General features: G+C 43.1%; 1 protein-coding gene across 2 annotated transcripts; it reads left to right on the top strand.

The window, feature by feature from the left end:
* Positions 1-25: 25 nt before the first annotated feature.
* Positions 26-18947, top strand: inpp5jb (inositol polyphosphate-5-phosphatase Jb). Of its 2 annotated transcripts, none has more exons than XM_052067630.1 (13): positions 26-158; positions 6966-7471; positions 8455-8562; positions 8750-8858; positions 12600-12716; positions 13965-14140; positions 14310-14421; positions 15096-15205; positions 15546-15744; positions 16044-16181; positions 16258-16341; positions 16410-16514; positions 16586-18947. In XM_052067630.1, the coding sequence occupies exons 1-13, from the start codon at positions 105-107 to the stop codon at positions 16904-16906; spliced, it is 2139 nt and encodes a 712-aa protein (XP_051923590.1). In that variant the 5' UTR covers positions 26-104; the 3' UTR covers positions 16907-18947. The 2 variants fall into 2 exon arrangements, with proteins under 2 accessions (XP_051923590.1, XP_051923591.1); XM_052067631.1 differs by lacking the exon at positions 26-158 and adding an exon at positions 219-1111.
* The last annotated feature ends 1769 nt before the right edge of the window (positions 18948-20716 follow it).

Raw genomic sequence — 20716 nt, 5'->3', positions numbered from 1 at the left:
CTCCCTTCTCATGAATGGAACTATTCCATTCTCTATTGCACATGTGGAGACTTGATCCAGGAAGACAGTAACAAAACAAACCTACTGGCGCGATTGTGAGCAAAATGAAGCGGCGTTACTCCAGGGTCATGGAGCCAAAGAAGAGGAGAAGGCAAGAGGTAATGAAACATGTTTTTAATCAAAACTGCTGTTTCAAGTTTTTCAAAGTGACACTGAATATGCAGTACCGACAATAACAAGACACTCTTGCGAGTTGCGGGAGCACAGCTGTCAGTGTCTGCAGAGGAGGATAAAGTAGAGATGAGAATAAAACTTCAGCTATGGGGAGTCCCATGAGCGGGTTAGTCTCGCACCACCAAAATGAATAAATAAATACGCCCCTGCTCTTGCGTGTCTGTTGAACCAGCTTGTGCTCTTCCTGATTGTGCACTTCTCCATTGTGACCATCGAGGGGCGGTATGGCTTGAATTCCCTGCCGAATAATGGCGCGCTGCAGCCAATTTAGTTCTTCCTATCTCGATCCAATCATGTCTCAGCAGCCGGCGTTTGGTCCAGTCACAAACAGAAGCCGTCGGTGTGGTTGTGGATGTGGGCGTGGGGTGGGGGTCGTTCCAGACTCGTACAAGTAGTCGGTGTCACGTTGCCGTCCAGTCAATACTCGCCTCGAATCGTCAAGTGTCCTTCACCGGCGGTTTCCGGAAGCGTTGTACTCCTAAGGGCTGGTTGGAAGGACACTCGGTGGCAACAAGGCGGGGCTTGTCTCTGTTTAACGCGCGCTGGGTGAAGGAGGAGGAGGAGAAGGGAGGAGGAGGTGGGGAGGTGCTGGGGGGGAGAGTAGGTGCTTGTGGTTGTGTCCAAGAGATGTAGCCTCTGCCTGCCTGCCTGCCTGCCTGCCTGCCTACCTGCCCGCTGCCTTGGCCGTGTGTCTTCAACATTCAGCCCACCTCCCGCGCTCCCTCTGACCAAGGACGACAGGCAGGCGCTGGGATGCCGATGCTGTCACCAACCTTGTCTTTTATTGTCAACCTAAGAGAGTCTTTCTTGTTTTTCTTTTTTGTTTTATGGTAACGTCTGAAGAACTATCATCTTTTTTAAAATCAGCACAAAACAGGTGAGTGACGAATATAAACATCCGCAAGCCTGCTTACGTCATCTTTGTATATATGCTGTGAAAGTGTCTCGTTTGTGTGCATGACAATTGCACGGATGTGTTGCTTTTCTTGGCGTTCACATCGAAATGCAGGTTTCCAAAGAAGGACCTCATTAAAAAAACCTCTCCAGTCGGTTTAGAAAACGTTATTTAGATGTTAATTTATGGAAGCCTGTTTGAGCATTCATTCAATGTTGTATTGTATTCAAGGAGGAGTTTCCACTAACACCCCCACACCCGCAGAAGATGATTTGATGATAAATATGACCTGTGGGAAAACAAATCAACCATTTCTGGCACCATCTTGTGCCCCAAATTTGTGATACAAAAAAATCACTTCACCCAAGAAAAAATAAACAATCAGACAGACTGCACATGGGTACACCCAGCACCCTTCCAAAAACAACTTCAAACCAACATTTGGTGTTATAGTGATATTCCATTACAAATAACATGCTTTTCTGGGGGTAACAACTCGATTATTTATCATCTACTATTTTCAAGTCATGACTGTTGTAAGTAATACAATAAAACCTTTTTTGTTCTTGAAATTGTTGAAGATTGCAAGTTCCCCTTTTACGTTTCATGTACAACTACACACTCTGTTGTGCTATTAGTAAGTCGGTTTAAATTAATCATGTTAAATTCTGAAAAACACACCTATTTGCTGTTTTTGTACACCATTTGTGCACTATATCGTGCCATTTGGTGTCAGTCAAATATATTTCCGTTGAGGGGTCTCATTTTGAGGAAAGTAGTGTTTTGGGGCCTGTTTGTGGCATCACCAGACAGTTAGGAACATTTCGGGGGCTTAAAATAGTCACTGATTTTCACGATTCGCAGTGTTCATTGCACTTGTGGCACTTTTGGCCTACTATACAGTACATCTATATTTATATAGTGCTTTCACAACCGCTACAGCTGTAACAAAGTGCTTTCCCGAACACTTAACATAAAATAACAATAACACAACATAAAACAATTTCACAATTAAACCTTACTAGTAAACTACTGTGCTGAACTAGTACCACTACCCAGCCCTACTAGGAGGCACTGGTGTGGTAGCCTTCTAGATACTAGCACCAAAATGCTAACTAGTAGTTTAGCCTTGTCACTATTATGTGGATGGAGATGTCCGACTAGTATCAGTTGTAAGACACAGTCGTTTTACTCGTGCGTTGAATTGCCCTCCGAGCGAAGATAAGTCTTCTCGTACATGGACCTCAAGCTGAATTTATCGCATAAATGCTCAAACAGTCTTCCATATTGATTGTAACAGTAGTTCTGAGAAACTCTTGCCATCAATCAAGATATATAAATACTCATATAGATATAAATGTAGATAGATATACATATAGATATATAAAACATGCAGACACTCAACAAGCATCGTGAGGGAACGACGGGGAATCATATGACCCTCATCCTCTTTGTCCAATCACTCAAATGTCCTTGAAGCCATTGTGTAATTAGGCCGCATGAATACGCACCCGCCAGAGATGTCATTTCTTTTGCGATATGCAAATGACCTCTGACCCAGGGTCACCCTGTGGCTATAGCTAAATAAGGAACCGACAGGACACATTTGCATTATGTACAGTATGTCAAGTGTTCGAGCTACATTGTGGTGTGCTCCTGTGTCATGCAAACATGCATTTTTGCATAGTACGAGGTGATAATGTGTGTGCCTGCTTCATTTCATTTGAGTTGTATTGGCCTTAATATCGCTCACTCACCTCCTCTTGAGAAGTCAATGGTATGAAGACGTGCTACTTGTGCAATGCTTTTGGTCTTGACGGGAAGGAACACGTAAGCAGTGAAGTGACTCCTTTGTGGTTGTTCAGCCCTTTACAGTCATCAGTGTGCACACATTAGACTCCAATAGCTGAAGTTTCAGTCCACCTGTGCTGTGGGTTTTAGTTCCTCTAACCAGCTATGTGTCAGTTACACTTATCGGGTTCCCCAACTGGGACATGATACGGGTCTCAATAAGTCATTCATTGTCTGTGAATGTTGTCAAATCTAACAAGGATTTGACTTTTCTGATCATAGCTACATGAGATGTTAATTGAAGCTGCCCAAAGGTGTGAATGTAAGAGTGAAAGTTTATTTTGTCTTTAAGTGTCAGATAGGCTCCAGCTGAACAGCGACCAAAGTGAGGAAAAGTTGCATTACAAAATGGATGGATGGACATTTATTATGGACTATTAACAAAATAGTTTTGACATCCCCTCACTGAAGCTTTGGCTGATCAGGAAAATGATGCGCCACGCTGAGCAGAACACTGTTGAGTGTTAGGCACTAGGACCTGGAAGAAACATTTCCAGCTGTGGTAGCATGTCATTAGCGTGAAGGTCATCATGGGTGTCCCACCCCCCCTTACTGGGACATAAGGCCCCGGAGGCCCTAAATGACAACACTCTCTTTTGGCTGCGATGTCAAAATGAAACAACAGGCAATGTGGACCAAACATGATAGGTACTCAGCTCGGAGGCTGCAAATGACAGTGTGACGCTGCTGTATACATTCACTGGACCTTCATGAATAATTTAATGCAGGGTTTTGCAAATCTTTTTATCTCAGGGACCTCCACACAAAGGAGACATTTTTATCAAGACGCCCTGATAATCTGAACACATGTTGACGCCAGTAACTTCTGATTGAGAAATAATTTCACAAAATGTGTATTAGACTCAAATGCACTTGTACACAAGAAAGCCAAAACAGGTCGCAATGCGCGTTATCAGACTGTACACATGTCTTTTCATTAACTCCTAACTAACTCAAAAATAAAACCATCAGTAGCTATTCAGAGCTATCAATGTTGTCAGAAATCAACCCGGGGGTCTACATAGGACTACATCAAGCTCGTTCCTTGACTTCCCCTACATCCACTCCACTTGCATGTCTCTCGCCCTCAGGAGGGTGCATGTAAACACCATGACACATTTGCTATTATCAAATTGTTCCACTTCCTCCTCTGCGGACGTGAGCAGAATACGAAATGCTAATCTGTCCTGAATGTTCCTGCCGTTGAAAATCATTTTTGCTCTTGCTGTGCCATACATTGCAAAAGGAAAAAAGAAAAAAAAAAGGAAGATCAGCTGCACTGAATGTTTATTTGACTGTGTGCGGCTTAGCTTCCACCTGACCTCAAGATGTTCGTCTGATCTGTTGGTGTTTGTTTTTGTCATTTTGTCCTTCATTGCGGATACAGTGAAAATGTGTGTCACTATATTTTAGTCGCTTTCAAGTGCAATTGACAGCACGTATGTCGACACCAGAGCCTTTTTGTTGGTCCTGTCTATGATGTCTTGATTTGACTTCCTTTGGTGAGATGACATGAGTGGAAAGATTATCGTAGAGCTAAACGTAACGTAAAACAGCAACTTGATAAAGACAATTAGTCAGAAGATTGAATGCATGGAAGTTAGGTCAAGTGGAGCTCCAGAGTGAGGATTAGAGACAGCAAAAGAGAGATGGGCGAGCGGGGGATTAAATAGACGGTACCCCAAGGAAGTGTTTTGTACTGCAAAGATTCCATGCGTTGCCACTAAAATGGGACATCTCTCTCAACTGTCCATCTATCTTTCGTTTTATCATTTCGGACCCACCCGCTGGCCACATTGACCTTCCTTATACAGCCCTCCCCTGCTAAGAGCGTCCACAGACCATGCCAACACATAACTGCCAGGCAAAGATAAGAGAAAGTATGGGCTTGTGAAGCCCTTTGCCACAAGTCACGGTTGCCCTCTCCTTAAGGTCATGTGTAATCAGCACAGTGGGCATTGCATCAATTAATAATTTGTTGCATAGTGTGATTGGACACACAAGAGCATAAAGTGACTCTTCCTCTTCCCCAAAAAATCTTCATGCAAACTTACAACAGTCATTCTGCACACGGACGAATGGATCTGGCTCAAGTTTTTTCCAGCGTTCTTCTTTGAAGTCTCACGCACAAGAAGAAATCCATGTCTTATTTTTCATCATCATTGGTGAAGAGAATATAACAAGCGAGAGATTGGATTGCATTTTAACGTGACCGTTTTGAATAGTCCAAATGGAATATCATGTCGTTTTTATCAGGATCATCATATTATTAGATGTATTGTAACTCACACTTGGTTTTGATTCAAATCTCTTTTGTGTCTTGGCATTCTCATCTCTCAGAATGGAATACAGTTATTATTCAAGGATTAAATACTTTGTAGTTTTTTTGCTTGACTAAATGGGCTTTAAATTCCTCCTTTTTTGCCACGCTGGCTCCAGCTACTGTGTCTTGTGCTGCTGACTTGTGCCGTGTTGTGGCTTATGCAGCTCCTCCTTGTGTTTGGTGTGTTCATGTTTGTCAGGTGCTCTGAGTTGATATGAAGTGACCGAGCATCTCCCTGGTTACTGCAGAAAAGGTAGACGCATTCGGCGAGACGGGGACAATGTGCAGTCTGCACTGGTCTTCTATTTTCTGACACAAAACATACATACCGTATATATTGTTGTTGTTTATGTGTTTGTTTTATGCTGCTGCAAGAATGGATTTCCAAGGTTTTAAAAGAGCAGGAAATAGACTTGGCAGGGGAGAGTCTCAATGATTAACTAAGACATCTTGCTGGGTCAACAGAGTTGGCTCAACTGACTCCTCATACAGTACATGGAAAAAGGCCGAGAATGAAACAAGAATACAACAGCAAACCTTTGTTACCATCGCACCGTATACTTCAAAATTGCAAATACTGTTGAGTGGAGGGCCCCCCCAAACACGAAAACAATCTATTCTGTGTAATGCTTGTTGTATTTTCTGTTAAATGTTATTCCGGCATAGCAAGTGATCAAAACATTTGTGCATGTCATCTTTTCAATGCTCATCGATTCTCGCAACATTAGCTGATGTCTTACGCAGCATCACTCATGATGATGTTTGACCACCGATATTTTTTCCAAAGATTTTATGCAAATTTTGAAGCGTGTCGGTCTGGCCAATTTTGGTGGGACTCCTAATTGTATGTCCTAAAAACATTTTTGTTAATATTTTGTGTATCCTTTTAAATGATGATATACACTCAGCAGCCTTTTTAACATGAGGTAGTTTTGCATATTCCAGTGATCTGCAGTACATCTGATGTGCTTACCGTAGTTTTCTGCCAGTCTAGTGGTAGGAGTCGTGTTGCCGTTCAGTCAGGCTCTCATGTTGTTGTTTGTAGCACTGTTAATCGTTGACAGTGTCAAAGGCGTGAACTTAATAATAGGTTCAATTGAACTTTTCTGGAACATTTTGGGCGGCCCGGTGGTCTCGTGGTTAGCGTGTCCACCTCACGGGGCAGAGGCGCCGGGTTCAATTCCAGCTCCGGCCTCCTTGTGTGGAGTTCTCATGTTCTCCCTGGGCCTGCGTGGGTTTTCTCCGGGTACTACGGTTTCCTCCCACATTCCAAAAAAAACATGCGTGGCAGGCTGATTGAACACTCCAAATTGTCCGTAACTGTGAGTGTGAGTGCGAATGGTTGTTCGTTTCTGTGTGCCCTGCGATTGGCTGGCAACCGATTCAGGGTGTCCCCCGCCTACTGCCTGAAGACAGCTGGGATAGGCTCCAGCACCCCCGGCGACCCTGGTGAGGATACAGCGGAAGAGAAAATGGATGGATGGATATTTATTTCATTGTAACGTACAGGTCTACCTAATGAAGTAGTCAATGGATGTAAATGAGATAATGATGGCAAGTCCAATCCTCTTTTGAATGCCCCTTTCATGGCAGATGTGTTGTGCTTCAGTAAAACTCTTCAAATGCAAACGTTGTTTGATTTGTGTCCTCTTTGTGTGACAGAGACCACGAGAAATGGACCAAGACGACCCTCCCCAAAGCCAGATGCCAAAAGACAACTTGAGTGAAGCAGCAGACACAGGAACATCTCAAACTACTCCTCCGCAACCTTCAGATCCAACATGTGAACCCACCGCTGGGATGCCCACTGTTACTGCCAGGCCTCGGCGGCCCCAGAGAAGTGCCAGAGTCGAAGGGTCCGTTGACGTATGCGAAGCCAAAGCTGAGCCCACACGAGGCGATAACCAGGGTGAATGCGATCCAGATGGCGCCGTGGCAAGTCGTGCAAAAGCGGCTTCCAGCCCACCTGCCAGGCCCTCTGGGGACCGGCCCGGCACCCACTTCAAAGCCGGCCCAAAAGGTCCGGGGCACCACGCGGTCCGGGCTGCCTCAGTGCCCTACCCGCCTTTAAGCAAGGCCGTACCCCCTCACCTGAACCCTCACGCCCAGAGAGCTCTGTCTGTTGCAGGCACAGCCGACACTCAGGCCCAGACTGTAGAAGATTTCAGGCAAGTTCCCTGCCTTATGTGCGAACATGCCTCCCCTCGGCTTCTCAATACAAGTTTGTTTTGACAGCCAACAAAGTCATGGTAGCGCCTCAATGCTCTGTACGAGCATTCTAACTTCTTGTTATTGCCATAAATATACAGTACACCGATTCATTATGTCGGTATGGTTCTATTGTGCTTGAGAACTGCACTGCACACTGTTTGTTAGTTTGTATCATGACAGCAGGGCAAATTTATAGTTTAAAAAAATAAATGGCAATGTTATGTATCGCCCAGACACAAATACTGTAATGTATGATTCAATATAAATCAACGCCATTGAAACAACCTTTTAGCTATTTAGCAGACACCACTGACACAATCGCCCATCCCATCCCACAGACAGAATTTCCTGAAGCGCGGTCATTTGTGCTCCGAAGCCCAATGGCAAAGTTGGCACATGGGCCAAGCCCACTTCATTCTCCTGATGCACTGTGAGGGTTGATCGTGCTTTGACAAAAATACCAAAGTTTCTTTCTGTGTCTTAATTTTAACTCAGTTCTCTATAAGTAATCTAAAATAATGTTTAAATAAAAGAAAGAGAACACAATTGTTCAGACCACTGCAGAAGAGGTCCAGAATATACAATACAATACATGCTGATTTAAATATGGTGATAGATGTCAAATCATTTTCTTGAAAATCCCTCAATTTAAAATTACATTGTGCAAGTTTTCTCTCAGCCCCCAGTTAAATATACAGTACAGAAAGTATAAAGTGAATATCTGTCCCCAAAATATTTCGCCAGAAATGCCACTGCATTGCAAAGGCACAACACGAACTTAACACTCACGTCAAACAATTCAGTCCTACCCAGGAGGAAAGTAAAATAACTCAACCGCCTAGAAGCTATATCTAAGGTTGCAATCATTTTCATTAGATCCTGCTATGGGCTGGAAATAAGTGAGCCAGAGCAGAATGTTAATAAAGGTTTCTGCCAACAGGGTGCACATCATCACTTGGAACGTGGGGTCAGCCACGCCCCCTGATGACATCACCTCCTTGCTGGGCTTGAATATAGGTGATGGGAACACAGACATGTACATCATCGGGTGAGTGTATTCTCTCGCAGCATTACGTAGTTTGCGTCCACGTTGCTGTGGCCTGACATCCAGTTGTGACTCATCCGCAATAGCACTACACTCATTGTTCCTGTCGTAAATGCTAATCCATGAGACGATCAAAGGCTCTTCTGCTTGCTCCGGCTGACCCATGTGCATTGTGTCATGTGTCTCCAAGGCTGCAGGAAGTCAACTCTATGATTAACAAGCGGCTGAAAGATGTCCTCTTCACGGACCAGTGGAGCGAGGTCTGCATGGAGAGACTCAGCCCCTTTGGATACGTGCTGGTCAGTAATGGTCTCTGGTTAGGAACATGTGCTCGCTGATTAAAAATGCACTTCAGCTTCCATTCATATGCATTATGTGAGTGATGATGAGGTCTGTCCTCCTAGCCTTTTTCTTCCATTTTGCTGCTGCTGCCTCCTCTAATTTTGTTCCCAGAGCAACAAATAGACTGATGATTTATAACAAGCGTGCAATGTTAGCGTGCCCGCTATCTCCCTTTCTCTACCAAGGCTCATTGGGCACAGTCAAGTTGTCGTTGTCTCATGGTCTTCCTGAGTGCCCATTTCCTCCTTTTTGGTTGCTCAATGTTACAGATCAATTGTTGTACAGTATACCCAATTTCTTTAAGAGTTTGAGCCATTGATTCCTTTTATTAAAATACTAGCTGGTTCGCCGCCCTCCGGGCGGCTCATCAGCTAGTTCCTGCGGAAGGCTGGTAAGGTGGTGGTTCGCCGCCCTCCGGGTGGCTCATCAGCTAGTTCCTGCGGAAGGCTGGTAAGGTGGGCCTTCGGCCCACAAAAGTGTTGTTGCTTGGTTCAACTTTTTGTTCATCTTCATTGCTTATCGCGAAAATAAAGAGATGTTTAGCTCTACTAAATAACTAACAATTTCATTGCAATGCTTGTGGGTAGACAACATTTTTTCGCTAAGATGCCCGCGCGATCGTAGTGAGCCACTGCCTGAGCGGCGCAGTGGCGGCGCGCAGCGGCGCGGTGAAGTAGGTACGTTTTGAAAAGGGACAGACGGAAGGACAGACCGCGTGCGGGACGACGCGCAATATATATACAGATTGTATGAAGTGATGTCTTGTTGTACAACACAAGACCAATGAATTTTTCACAAATGTTTGCTTTGACTTGCGAACATTCAAGATATCAGCAAATAGAGCCGATGGACATTGAACGCAGCTTGACTTATGTAGTTTGGTAGCGACGGTGACCCCCCCCCCCCAAAAAAAAATCTTCAAGAAGATGCTACAAGGAACTTGATTGTGCTCTTGAGTAACTTGTATGGTACATATACGTGACATGAAAGGCGCTTATAAATAAATAAAATGCATTGTTGTTATTATATATTGTAATATTGTAAAGAGTTGGAGGATGCCCAGTAGATATTTTTGTGGTCATCTACGATCATGCTTTCCCACACTTTGACAAACAAATCCATCAACTTGGAGTATTTTAAGTTACGAGCTGATGCTCGGTCAATTTTTAGGTTGTGTTTGGAATGGGGCCCCAACCAATTATTCGACCGGATGATATAGTAATTGGAAGATATTTTGCTGATTTAAAAATATATATTTTTGAACACATTACAACATAAGAGAAAATATTTCAACCCCCCCCATTGATAAAACTATAAACAGTATACCGTACCCCCGCTAGGCAAAATATTATCTGTTATTTTGCATATTGGAATGCATAAGCAAAATCAGATGATATCCATCAAACACACAAAATATTGTGTGTCAATATTTTCTATAGCTGGCGAGCTAACAAGACATACCATCGCAAGCAGCCGTTTTCCCTGTATCCTGTTGTAAAAGGATGTTTGCTGGTGCTCTTGGCATGCTATGTGGTGCAATCATCTTTGTGAGCGTAAATCAGCTGTCAGGCCGAAAATGTGAGACAAACGTCTCCCGGGGTGCCGTTTTATTTTGGGAGCAGAATGTTGTCAGTGTCGATGGGCCTCTGGCAACAATGCGGACGTGTGATGGTCCGTTCCATGACTTGAAGCCTCTGTGAAATCATTTTAGTGTGTACTCTGTGTGGATGTTTAACAATAAGTTAGGCCTTTTATGGTAGCCAAGTGCTATTTATAGGAGTCTGTGTGGAGTAGGTGGTACAGTGACATTAGTCATGTAACTTAACCACGGCGATGGTTGTGCATTATGTGCGGCTGTACAGGGCATCATTGCTGGAGTGAAATTGAGTTTTAAGGCCTGAAATGTGCCTTAAAAAACGAAGAGCTGCAAAAACAATCTAACCATCAACATAAACTAAAGCAAGTTTGCTTCTTAACAAAGATGAAATTATTGAAACAACATCCTCAAAATGCTCCCCACACCTCCATTTGTACAATGTGAGATTTATGGGTTCCCGTACAGCCCCAACCCTTTAGGTTGGACACACCTATGTAGTAGCTTTCCCAATAAATGAGGAGGTGAAGGGGGAGATCGTTAGGGTTACGTGTGGAGAACTGAAACCGAACGCTTCTCCTCGTTCCCTCCTGGTACCAGAATCGAGTCTCCTGTCTCCTCCTTTTGGTTATTCCTGAGTGTCAATTTGGACCGACCTGACATCTAGTTAACCTTTGTTCTTAGTGTAGTTGATGATTCAAGATGGGTGAATGAAAACGTAAGGTTCCTTTTGGTGTGTGTGTGTTTTTTATATACATATATCTGTGAATGTGTGTGTCCTGGGACCGCCACTGCCCAACCTCATATGAGCAAATCTAATCTCCAAGTTTTATGTCAACACTTCTGGGCTTCAGCCAACTTCCCACAATAGCTGTCTGTGACCGTTATCAACAACAGCGCACAAGAGACCTAATCTCTATTTCACAATGGAGCAGCAATGGAAAATATGGAGAAGTGAGCCATTCTGTTTAGAGGGCAAATGCATTTACTCTAATATTGTATGAACTAATTAACGTTCTACTTGATTGAATGATAATAACAGGGTTGCTATCTTTGCAGCAACTTTGTTTATTGTTGTAGTTTGCGGTGGTATATAATCGCAATGCGTCCTAATGCGAGGAACTGAGAAATGGTTATATTTTGTCTGTCTCGCTTGCTAAATGAAAAAAATGAATCAACATATCAATAGTTTTCATAATGATGCAGCGCAGTTCCTCACCGCTAACGCCACAAATGCATTGACCTTTTAACTGCGTTAATCACAGTTATCTTTTTCTTTTTTTTTTTTTTTGTACAATCCATCATTGCATTGCATAGGACCAAATGATTGGTAGGCACTGTTAAGGTTAGTCTCTGAACAATCAGCATAAAAAAGATGGTCCACCTCACAGTTCAGTAGAAGTCATTCTGCAACAAAGGTGTACATCTCTCCAGTGACAACACAAGCAAGAGCGTCTTCGGTCACGTGGAGATGTGCGCATCCATTACTGACCACAGGGCATTTCAGGCACAGCATGATTATGCTTCATTGGCCTGCAGTTGGGATGAGTGGACTAGTGAAGGAGAATGGAAGGGGTGGGGGGATTCACAGCCGAAATCCATTGGAGTGCTTGGCAAAGCATGCAAATACTTTATCTTGTCCTACTTGAACGGATGCACATGCTTTATTCAGGCAGCTGCATTGTAAATCATGCACGTGCTGCTCCAAAATGTCAAAATATACAGAACATGGTGGAAAGAAAAGCAAGGTGGAGAGAACGAAAACTGAAAAATGACCTTCAGACAAGTGACATTTGCCGGTACTCTGAAAACCAGGCTTCTTCCTCCTTGAGGCCTGACGCTGAACAGCAGCCCGGTGTGTGCGTGTGTGTGCACGCGTGTGTTTGTGTGTTCTTGGAAAGTAGTGGTTGAGCTCAGCTGTAGCTTCATGTGGGCTCAAATCGAGGTTCGGGACCATCACCAAGTTGGCTTTGAGATCATACAATTGATTTATTGAAATGAAAGCGCTGTCTGACTCACACAACTACATTTTGTTTCACTTTGGAAGATGTAACTTGCCTATTTTCAGAATAATGCATCATATCTGATGCCCTCTTGTCCTTAGGTGACCTCCCAGAGGATGCAGGGCGTGTTGCTGCTGGTTTTTGCCAAGTACTACCATCTGCCATTCCTGCGTGGAGTCCAGACGGAGACCACCCGCACTGGCCTGGGGGGTTACTGGGTGACACAACCACTCACGCAGTACTCTCTTTAGCACTTGCATATGAAAGCATTACGCTGTAAAAGAGACATACATCCCTGACGCTGAAATCAACAGAGCCTATACTCACCGGCCACAACATTAGGTACACAATTTAATGGGGTCGAATACAAGAGAGCTACAATGAATGATATGATTGACTATGTCGGAGAGTGATCAAATTGACAAAATGATTATAATTGGCGGTTTATTAGAAGTGTGCACTATAAGCCGTATATGCGCTAGATGGCATTAATTGGGTTGCATCAACAATGTTATTTTCCTTTGTTTACACTATTTTGCACCATGGAGCGTTGAGTCTTTATTTTGAATTTTGAGATCTGCACAATAAATGGTCTCAAAATTACATTCTAGCCGTGTTTTTGTTTGTTTGTTGTTATTAATTATTATTAGTAATATTTTTTGATTAATTTAGCTTTGCTAATGGACTATATAACTTCCGTCATACTCCATGTGTAAACTCATGTGTTCATTATTTTGTGTCTTTCTATTCCTAACGTTTGGATAGACAAGCAAACCAAAAATAACCAAAGGGCAAACTACAATCTGACATAATGCTACTTATGTCAGGTCTTACAATGTTTCAAACAAATTGTACACATTTTGGATCATCCGTCTTACCTAAGTAATGTATGTTTTCTTTTAGTTGGATTTAATGGGGGGGAAAAATTGTTGTTGCAGCACATCCCAATCATGCAATCCCATGCAAATAATTTGGCCGCATTATCTTCATTGCTGAGGGCTTGACTGAATAACTGCCCAAAGAGTTATGCAACCCTGACTTGTAAGTTAAATCCCGCTGTTGTCCAGAGTGCATGACGGGCGTCAGCACATTCTACACGTTTTATGCACTGGAGCGTCTTTGGCGATTCAATGAGGCAGAACATTGGAGAGAACAGTCGGAGAAAAGCCGCACGCTCGTCTTTCCACCCCCTGCTATGCGTGTAGAGTTTTTGTTTGCGCAAAAGGTTCTGTGACTCGCAATTAATACATTTACTGTTGCATAGCAGTAATGACATATTCACACAACTAGTTCACCCATTTCAAATGACTAGTTCCCCGCTGTTTTGATTGTATTGATTTAATTATTTTTGTCGTAAATCATTCACTGCCATTGACGGCTGCAGAAGTCGAAGGTCCATTGTTTTTTACCCGGGCTGCCGTTGAATGAGTTTAAATCGTGTATTCCTTTCCTTCTTTGCACAACAGGGAAATAAAGGTGGAGTCAGCGCCCGCATGTCAGTGTTCGGTCACACTATCTGCTTCCTCAACTGCCACCTGCCGGCTCACATGGAAAACTCGGATCAGCGTATGGAGGACTTTGAGAGCATCCTTCAACAACAGCAGTTTGAGGGCCAGGCGGCCTCTGGTGTCCTTGACCACGAGTAGGTCACAAGCACACGCACTCGCACAGTGACAACACACATCTATGTATGTTCATATTTTCAGGTAAGAAGTGTGAAGTACGCAGTATAAAAAATCTATAATTATTTTTCATTTTTGTCAGATTTGATGATCAACTGATAAATGGTGACCTTTTAAATTGTATTACAGTGTGGTGTTCTGGCTCGGGGATCTCAATTTCCGCATTGATGACCTGGAAATGCAAGTGGTAAAAGCGGCAATTGACAATAACAAGCTGTCCATCTTGTGGGAAAAAGATCAGGTAAGCACAAAGGTTCTGTATGTTCCATAGGAGAATTGATTGAAATTGACAGGTTTTTTAAGGTGTGGCGAAAATAATACAACAATATGGTATGAGCTGCATAAAAACTGTGGTGTTTGCGATCTCCAGCAGTTTTTTTTACTCATTTTGCGAGCTCCAACGTTTTGTTTTTAGCGCAATCGGTCACGTGACGGAGAAGCGTGGCTTGAAATGTGTCAAGCGTGACACAGACGGACGCAATGGAGAATCCGGTAATTTTTCAAAATAAAACATCTTTCGTATTCCGAAATGAATAAAACGGAATTCAGGCAAGTTCTTTCTGTGCGGCCCGGTACCAAATGCCCTGCGGACCGGTACCGGTCCTCGGACCGGCGGTTGGGGACCCCTGGGTCAAGGTACACCCCCACTACGTCTGACTAACTGAAATGAGATACAAGAGAAGTAAATTATTTACAAAGTGCACAAAAATAATACACTGACAGTCAGCTATGGTTTCTCTGATGGTATCATTGAGCATTGTTATCTCATATAGTACTGATACAGCTCTCGTTCAGGATCGTATCCATCTGCGTCGATTTACTTAACGTTGTGTCGGTCTGATTATGGTTGGCGCCACAAGGGGGTGTAAGAGAGGAAATCACCCACTATTGTAACGCCTTGATTTATTATTTCAGTTAAACATGGCAAAGGATAGTGAGACGGTGCTGGAGGGATTCCAAGAGGGGCCCCTGAAGTTTCCCCCCACTTACAAGTTTGATGTTGGGACAAACATTTATGACACAAGGTTGGTGATGCTAGTGAAACAGCTACAGTGTCAGAGCACATCTAACCGGGGAGCATTAGGTCAGCTACGGAAGGGAGAGAGGTTTATTCTTCCCTCAATAAATATTTAAGAAGATTAGTTTTCTGTCATTATGTATACAGATTTTTTTTTTAATTCTGAAGTTTGGCACAAGGCCGCACTATAGGAAGGGAGCTCATGGGGGCACCGATAACTCATTTTGTTGGCATGACGCAGACATTGCATAGCTGTCAATTCTTAGCCAGTAATCACATTGCTCTGGACTGCCCTCAATCACTTTATTTGAGATGTTCTTTCTCTTCGCTCCGTATCCTCCTCCCAGTGGAAAGAAACGTAAACCAGCTTGGACCGACCGTATCCTCTGGCGCCTGAGAGCCACGGTACCTGCTGCCTGCAGCGGGAAGCGTGGTTCTGTTTCAGGGCTAACCAGCGGCACCAAAGTAACGCAGCATTGCTACAGAAGTCACATGGAATACGACGTCAGCGACCACAAGCCGGTCTCTTCCATCTTTACCTTGCAGGTGAGGGTACCGGACGGTCATCGGGACGTATCCACATTTAGAAGCTTTTCAACTTTAACCATTTCAGGGACAGTGGTTACTAGAGTGGGCAGCTTGTCATGTCAGCTTACAGGGTGCATGAAAGGGTTGAACATAACAAAATGAAATTAGTGAGAATGCTGGAATGTAGTGGCAGTCTAATAAATGTGTTACTCTAAGTATATTACAGTACTTGTGTTATGCAGAACCGCCTACGTCTTGCTTAACCAAATAGTTGTGATTCAGAGGTGCACTTCCGTTCATGATCCTTTCTTCTGCAGTTCCCATACAAGTTGGATGTTCCCCTGGTCATGGTCTTGGTAGAGGATGAGTGGAATAGCATTGCTGATGCTATAGCCACGTTCAAACTGGCACCCAACTATTCTCGCAGCTCCTGGGACTGGATCGGACTATATAAGGTAGAAAATGGAACGTTCGCTGTGCACATCAAACTGGTTTTGCCAGCCATTAGTGACTTTGCCTGTGCTGTCTCAGGTGGGTTTCAAACACCACAAAGACTATGTGGGATATGTGTGGGCCAAACAGGAAGAAGCAGATTATCATAGACAAGAACATCAGGTAAGCGGTGCGGATGCTGTGACCTCTTTTCGAGACAGCTTCCTCTCACAAAACCAATTGTTTTGCAGGTAGCCTTTACAGAAGAGGAACTGCCCAAAGGCGCGGGAGATTTTATCTTGGGTTACTATAGCAACAACATGAGTACCATTGTGGGCGTAACGGAGCCATTTCAGGTAATCGCCAACCGTTGGTATCTTTGTCCTCAAAGTTCCTACTCTTAGCCCTCTCCGTCTTGCATCCGTAGATCCAGCTTCCCACATCCGGCAATGATACCAGCTCTTCAGACAGCTCTGACTTCAGCTCCGAGGAGGACAGCACTGTCGTCCTCACGAAGTCGAAGTCCCGCAGTCCCAGTCCCCACAAAGCCAAGCACCACCGCCGTCGCAGCGGCAGCCACAGCCGCTCCGGAAGTCCCTCGCAGGACAAAAATAAGGAGCTCACTGCCGCTGACAAAGCACCGTCTGTGACCACATCGGACACAGAGTCTGTAAAATCCCCAGCAGAGGGCAACCAACCACCTGCTTCTGAGGAGGACAACAAACGGAGAGAGGAGACCGGAGTGTGATGTTTTCTCACGGCTGAAAAGTGAAAAGTGTGAGTCATTTATTTGATAGTAACCATATTGGAAGTGTGTTTTCGTGAAACTGTGCAGTTTGGGACGCAATCCTTCTCAGGAACAAATGTCAAGTTCCTCAAGAGGGTTTGTTTTGCCTTGAGGTTTTATTCCAAAACATTTCACTCTGTCCTGCATTTTCTCAGTCTTGGCTCATCCTTTGGTGAGGGCCACACATAATTGTAGTTTTTCAAAAATTATCCTGTATATCTCACGGGCATTTTCTCACCTTGTGTAGGTCAAGGTCGTTTGCTCACCACCTTGTCGGGCAATGAATGCATTTAGGTGTGGATGATGATGACCATGCGGAGGATGTGATCTGGCTTAGGTTGCGTAAGGTTGCTTTAGGTTTTCATTTGTTGGATATAACACAGCATGCATACTGTAGCATAATCGAGTATTATGAGAAAGACCCATGCAGATTACCCACTGTCATTTGCCCCTTGACGCCAATTAATCTTACGTGGGGGAAAATGTCACCAAGCGGTCGTGACAGCCAGATCAGATCTACACCTAATACAAACAATCTCAGAAACTAAAACAAAATTGTTGTATGGCGGGCTTTAGGAGGCCTCTCCTACTCGCCATATCAGCAACGTTGCACATGTTAGTGCAGAGGGTGAACGTGAGCATTAAGGGCCTTTAAATAGAATCCCCAATTGAGTGCAGTGAGATGTGGCGTCCTGTGGGGGAGGATCACTGTCAGCTGACACAACACAGCTGTCCTGCATGAACTGCTTTTTATTGGCTGCAGGCCAGCTGATATTGTCAAGTTAATTAGGATGACGCTAACAACAGCAAAAATCAGATTCCCGTCGTTGGAACAAATTAGCAAAAAACAAATCAGCAGGAATACTTTGCCTTTGATGCCATTATCAATTCGGAACAGTCGCGTGACTTCTGGTAATGAAACGGATAACTCTACCATGTAGAGCGGCTACAGGGTTTTGCATTTGCAACGTGAACCAAAACGTCACACATCATCATAAAACATCTCAAATTCTCCTGTGATATTTCATAAAAATACATGCTTGGTCCAGTTTGATTTCATTTCCAGTATCTTTAGTTTTATCTCCAGTGACTGCATTTACTGACCCTAGGGATTGATTAATTGACAGCGCAGTTGTCGTGTGACATTGTTAGCGTGTGACCTCTGATAACCTGTCTAGCACACTTTGACCCTTTTGAACTCTTAGAGTAGGACGGTATTGTGTAGCTGTTACCTCAGTGTGTATGTAAGATTCAGTGTGTGTGTGCGTGCGTGCGTGCATGTGTGTGTGTTTCTGAATGCTGTTTGCTATGACTGCGTTTGCATGTGGACATACTGTACATTCCGGTGCTGTGATTTTTGTGCCGTCAAGTGCTGTTTTGGACTCTTTGTCACTTGTGAAAGTCGTTAGAAAATTAGAAAAGATCTGACAGTTGAAAATGTATCCCGTGTAAGTGTTAGGTGAAGAAAACTACAAGGATAGGTGCGCCTGCCTAATTGTGAAGCCTTTGAATGACTTCAAAGTGTAACAATGTATTAATTTATGTGAAAATAAAGCGAGTATAGCATTATGGACCTTTGTTTATAGTAAGATGTAAAACATTAAGAAGAAGAATGTGAGATGAATTTAGAACAATATTTTCCGTCATGATCAGTGACTCGTGAAAAATGTCTATCTGCAGAATGTCATTGTTTTACTATGTGTCTGAAATAGAGTAATATGTATATGAATGATCAAAATGAAGTATGATATAAAAATAGCTGACAATCTACGCCACAAAGTTTATTTTTCTTTAAATTATTTATTTATTTTCGTATTTGGAAATGCTATATGTGTAACCATTATTGTAACCTGACTTCTGCTGGCCAGTGAGGGAGTACTATTTCAGTCGGGTGCAGGGGAGATCCTTGAAAACTGTTTTTCTTTTCTTTATGTTATGAGCTTGATTTCTCAAGTTGCTTTTAAAAAAGAAATAAATATCAAAAAAGTTTGCTTTGATTGTATGATGTGTAGATTATTGAGTTTTTGTGTGTGTGTCTCGTATGACTTAAAACACATTTTCTTTGGCATTGAGGCCACTTTTATCCTGTTTGGAGCAAATCAAGACCTGGATGGCATTAAATTTCTTGAATTTCAATGAAAAGAAGACAAAAGTGATGGTGGTTGGTCCCAGTGGCCCTTGTACATCTCATCCTGCGGACTTGGGCCCCCGGGCTTTTTATCTTAAGCCAACAGTCTCGACCTTGGGTCTTAAACTAGACAAAAATTCAATTTAAATTTAAATTGGACCCGCAAGTTGGTGCCTTCTTTCATCTTAGGCAGACTCTCCTTTCGAAACCGTAACTCATGTCTTCGTCACATCCCTGCTGGACTAATGTAATGCAATTTACTTTGGAATCAGCCAATCCTCCATTAAGCGTCTCCAGTTGGTCCAGAATGCTGCTACTCACCTCTTGACTGGCACTCATAAGAGGGAGCACATCGCTCCAACTCTGGCATCCCTTCACTGGCTCCATATACATTTTAGAGTTCTTTTTAAGATGCCATTATTTGTTTTCAAATCTTGAAACGGCTTCGCCCCACCTTACCCCGTTATTGTTTATTGTATGCATTATTTTTGCTCCATGTACAGCACTTTGTATACAGTGGTGGTTGTTTTATATTAAATTGCTCCATAAATACAGTTAAGTTGAGAAAATTGGCTTGGTTTATCTGGCATGTGAGGTCAAAAGGATCCCTAAGGAGTAAAATGTCACAGTGCTCTTCTCCCGCTTTTTTTATTTTTATTTTGAATCACTGTGTAAAATGGCTGCTTCAGTTTCACAAATATGAATACTTTAAAATGGGTCATTTCAGTGAAGACCATGATGACGTGATGCTGTTGTTTAATGAAACTGAACTGGTCGTGATTCAAATTCAATAATGACCAATGCAGAGAGAAAAAAAATGGGAGACCCCCTATGTGCAAACGAGCCACTCTAAAAGGTAACAGTGTACCGTATTATTTGCATTTAGTATGAGGGAAAGAACCTCACTCATGAACTAAATGAGTGTGTGGAAAGGTGTTGTGTTGAATACATTGCTAAACCAGGTACCTCAACAAAGAAGTGCTCACCAACACAGATTTAAACACGTTTTTGAACAATCTTTGAGAGAAACAGGCCTTTTGTCTATATAGAAAAAGTCTTGGCTCTTTTGAATTCAACTCATGAGAAATGGGAGCAAATGTGTTGCACAAGTGTCTCTTTAGCAGTACTGAACTAGGCTTTCACTTGTTTTGGCTGTTATGCTTCCATATATTTTATTCTTTGCACTAAAGGATCCCAATTCTCATCTTTTTTTTATTTATTTATTCCATTCTATTTTATTTCATACCTAGGTCTCTTTTGGGTACTTATTGGGGTGAATCTGAGACCTCTGGTATAAATTGAATTCCACCACATGTACATGTATAAATGTGGGATGACAAAGTTCCCTGAATCCTGTAGCTCAATCTGCCTCTGATCATGGTGATGCTGTTTTCTCGATAAAAGTATGGTCTTGGAAAAAAATATCACCCTACATCCTGCAGAGCAATAGCAGGTGCATCTTGCATCATGCGCTTCCCCTCCGAAACAAAAGTGTTCTGCAAATTCATGCTGAGTCATTTGCACTGATGCAACACCAGCCTGGGATTGTACCACTTTGCTGTTATGGAAATGGGACCGATGTCGGATGGATGGAATACAGAATGTGCACTATTTAGGTTTTTGTGCTATTTTCAGTCTGATTT

This window comes from Hippocampus zosterae, chromosome 6 (genome assembly GCF_025434085.1).
Source record: "Hippocampus zosterae strain Florida chromosome 6, ASM2543408v3, whole genome shotgun sequence".
Lineage (NCBI taxonomy): Eukaryota > Metazoa > Chordata > Actinopteri > Syngnathiformes > Syngnathidae > Hippocampus > Hippocampus zosterae.
Note: the sequence above shows the minus strand (reverse complement) of the source record. Positions and strands in the feature narration are given on the sequence as shown.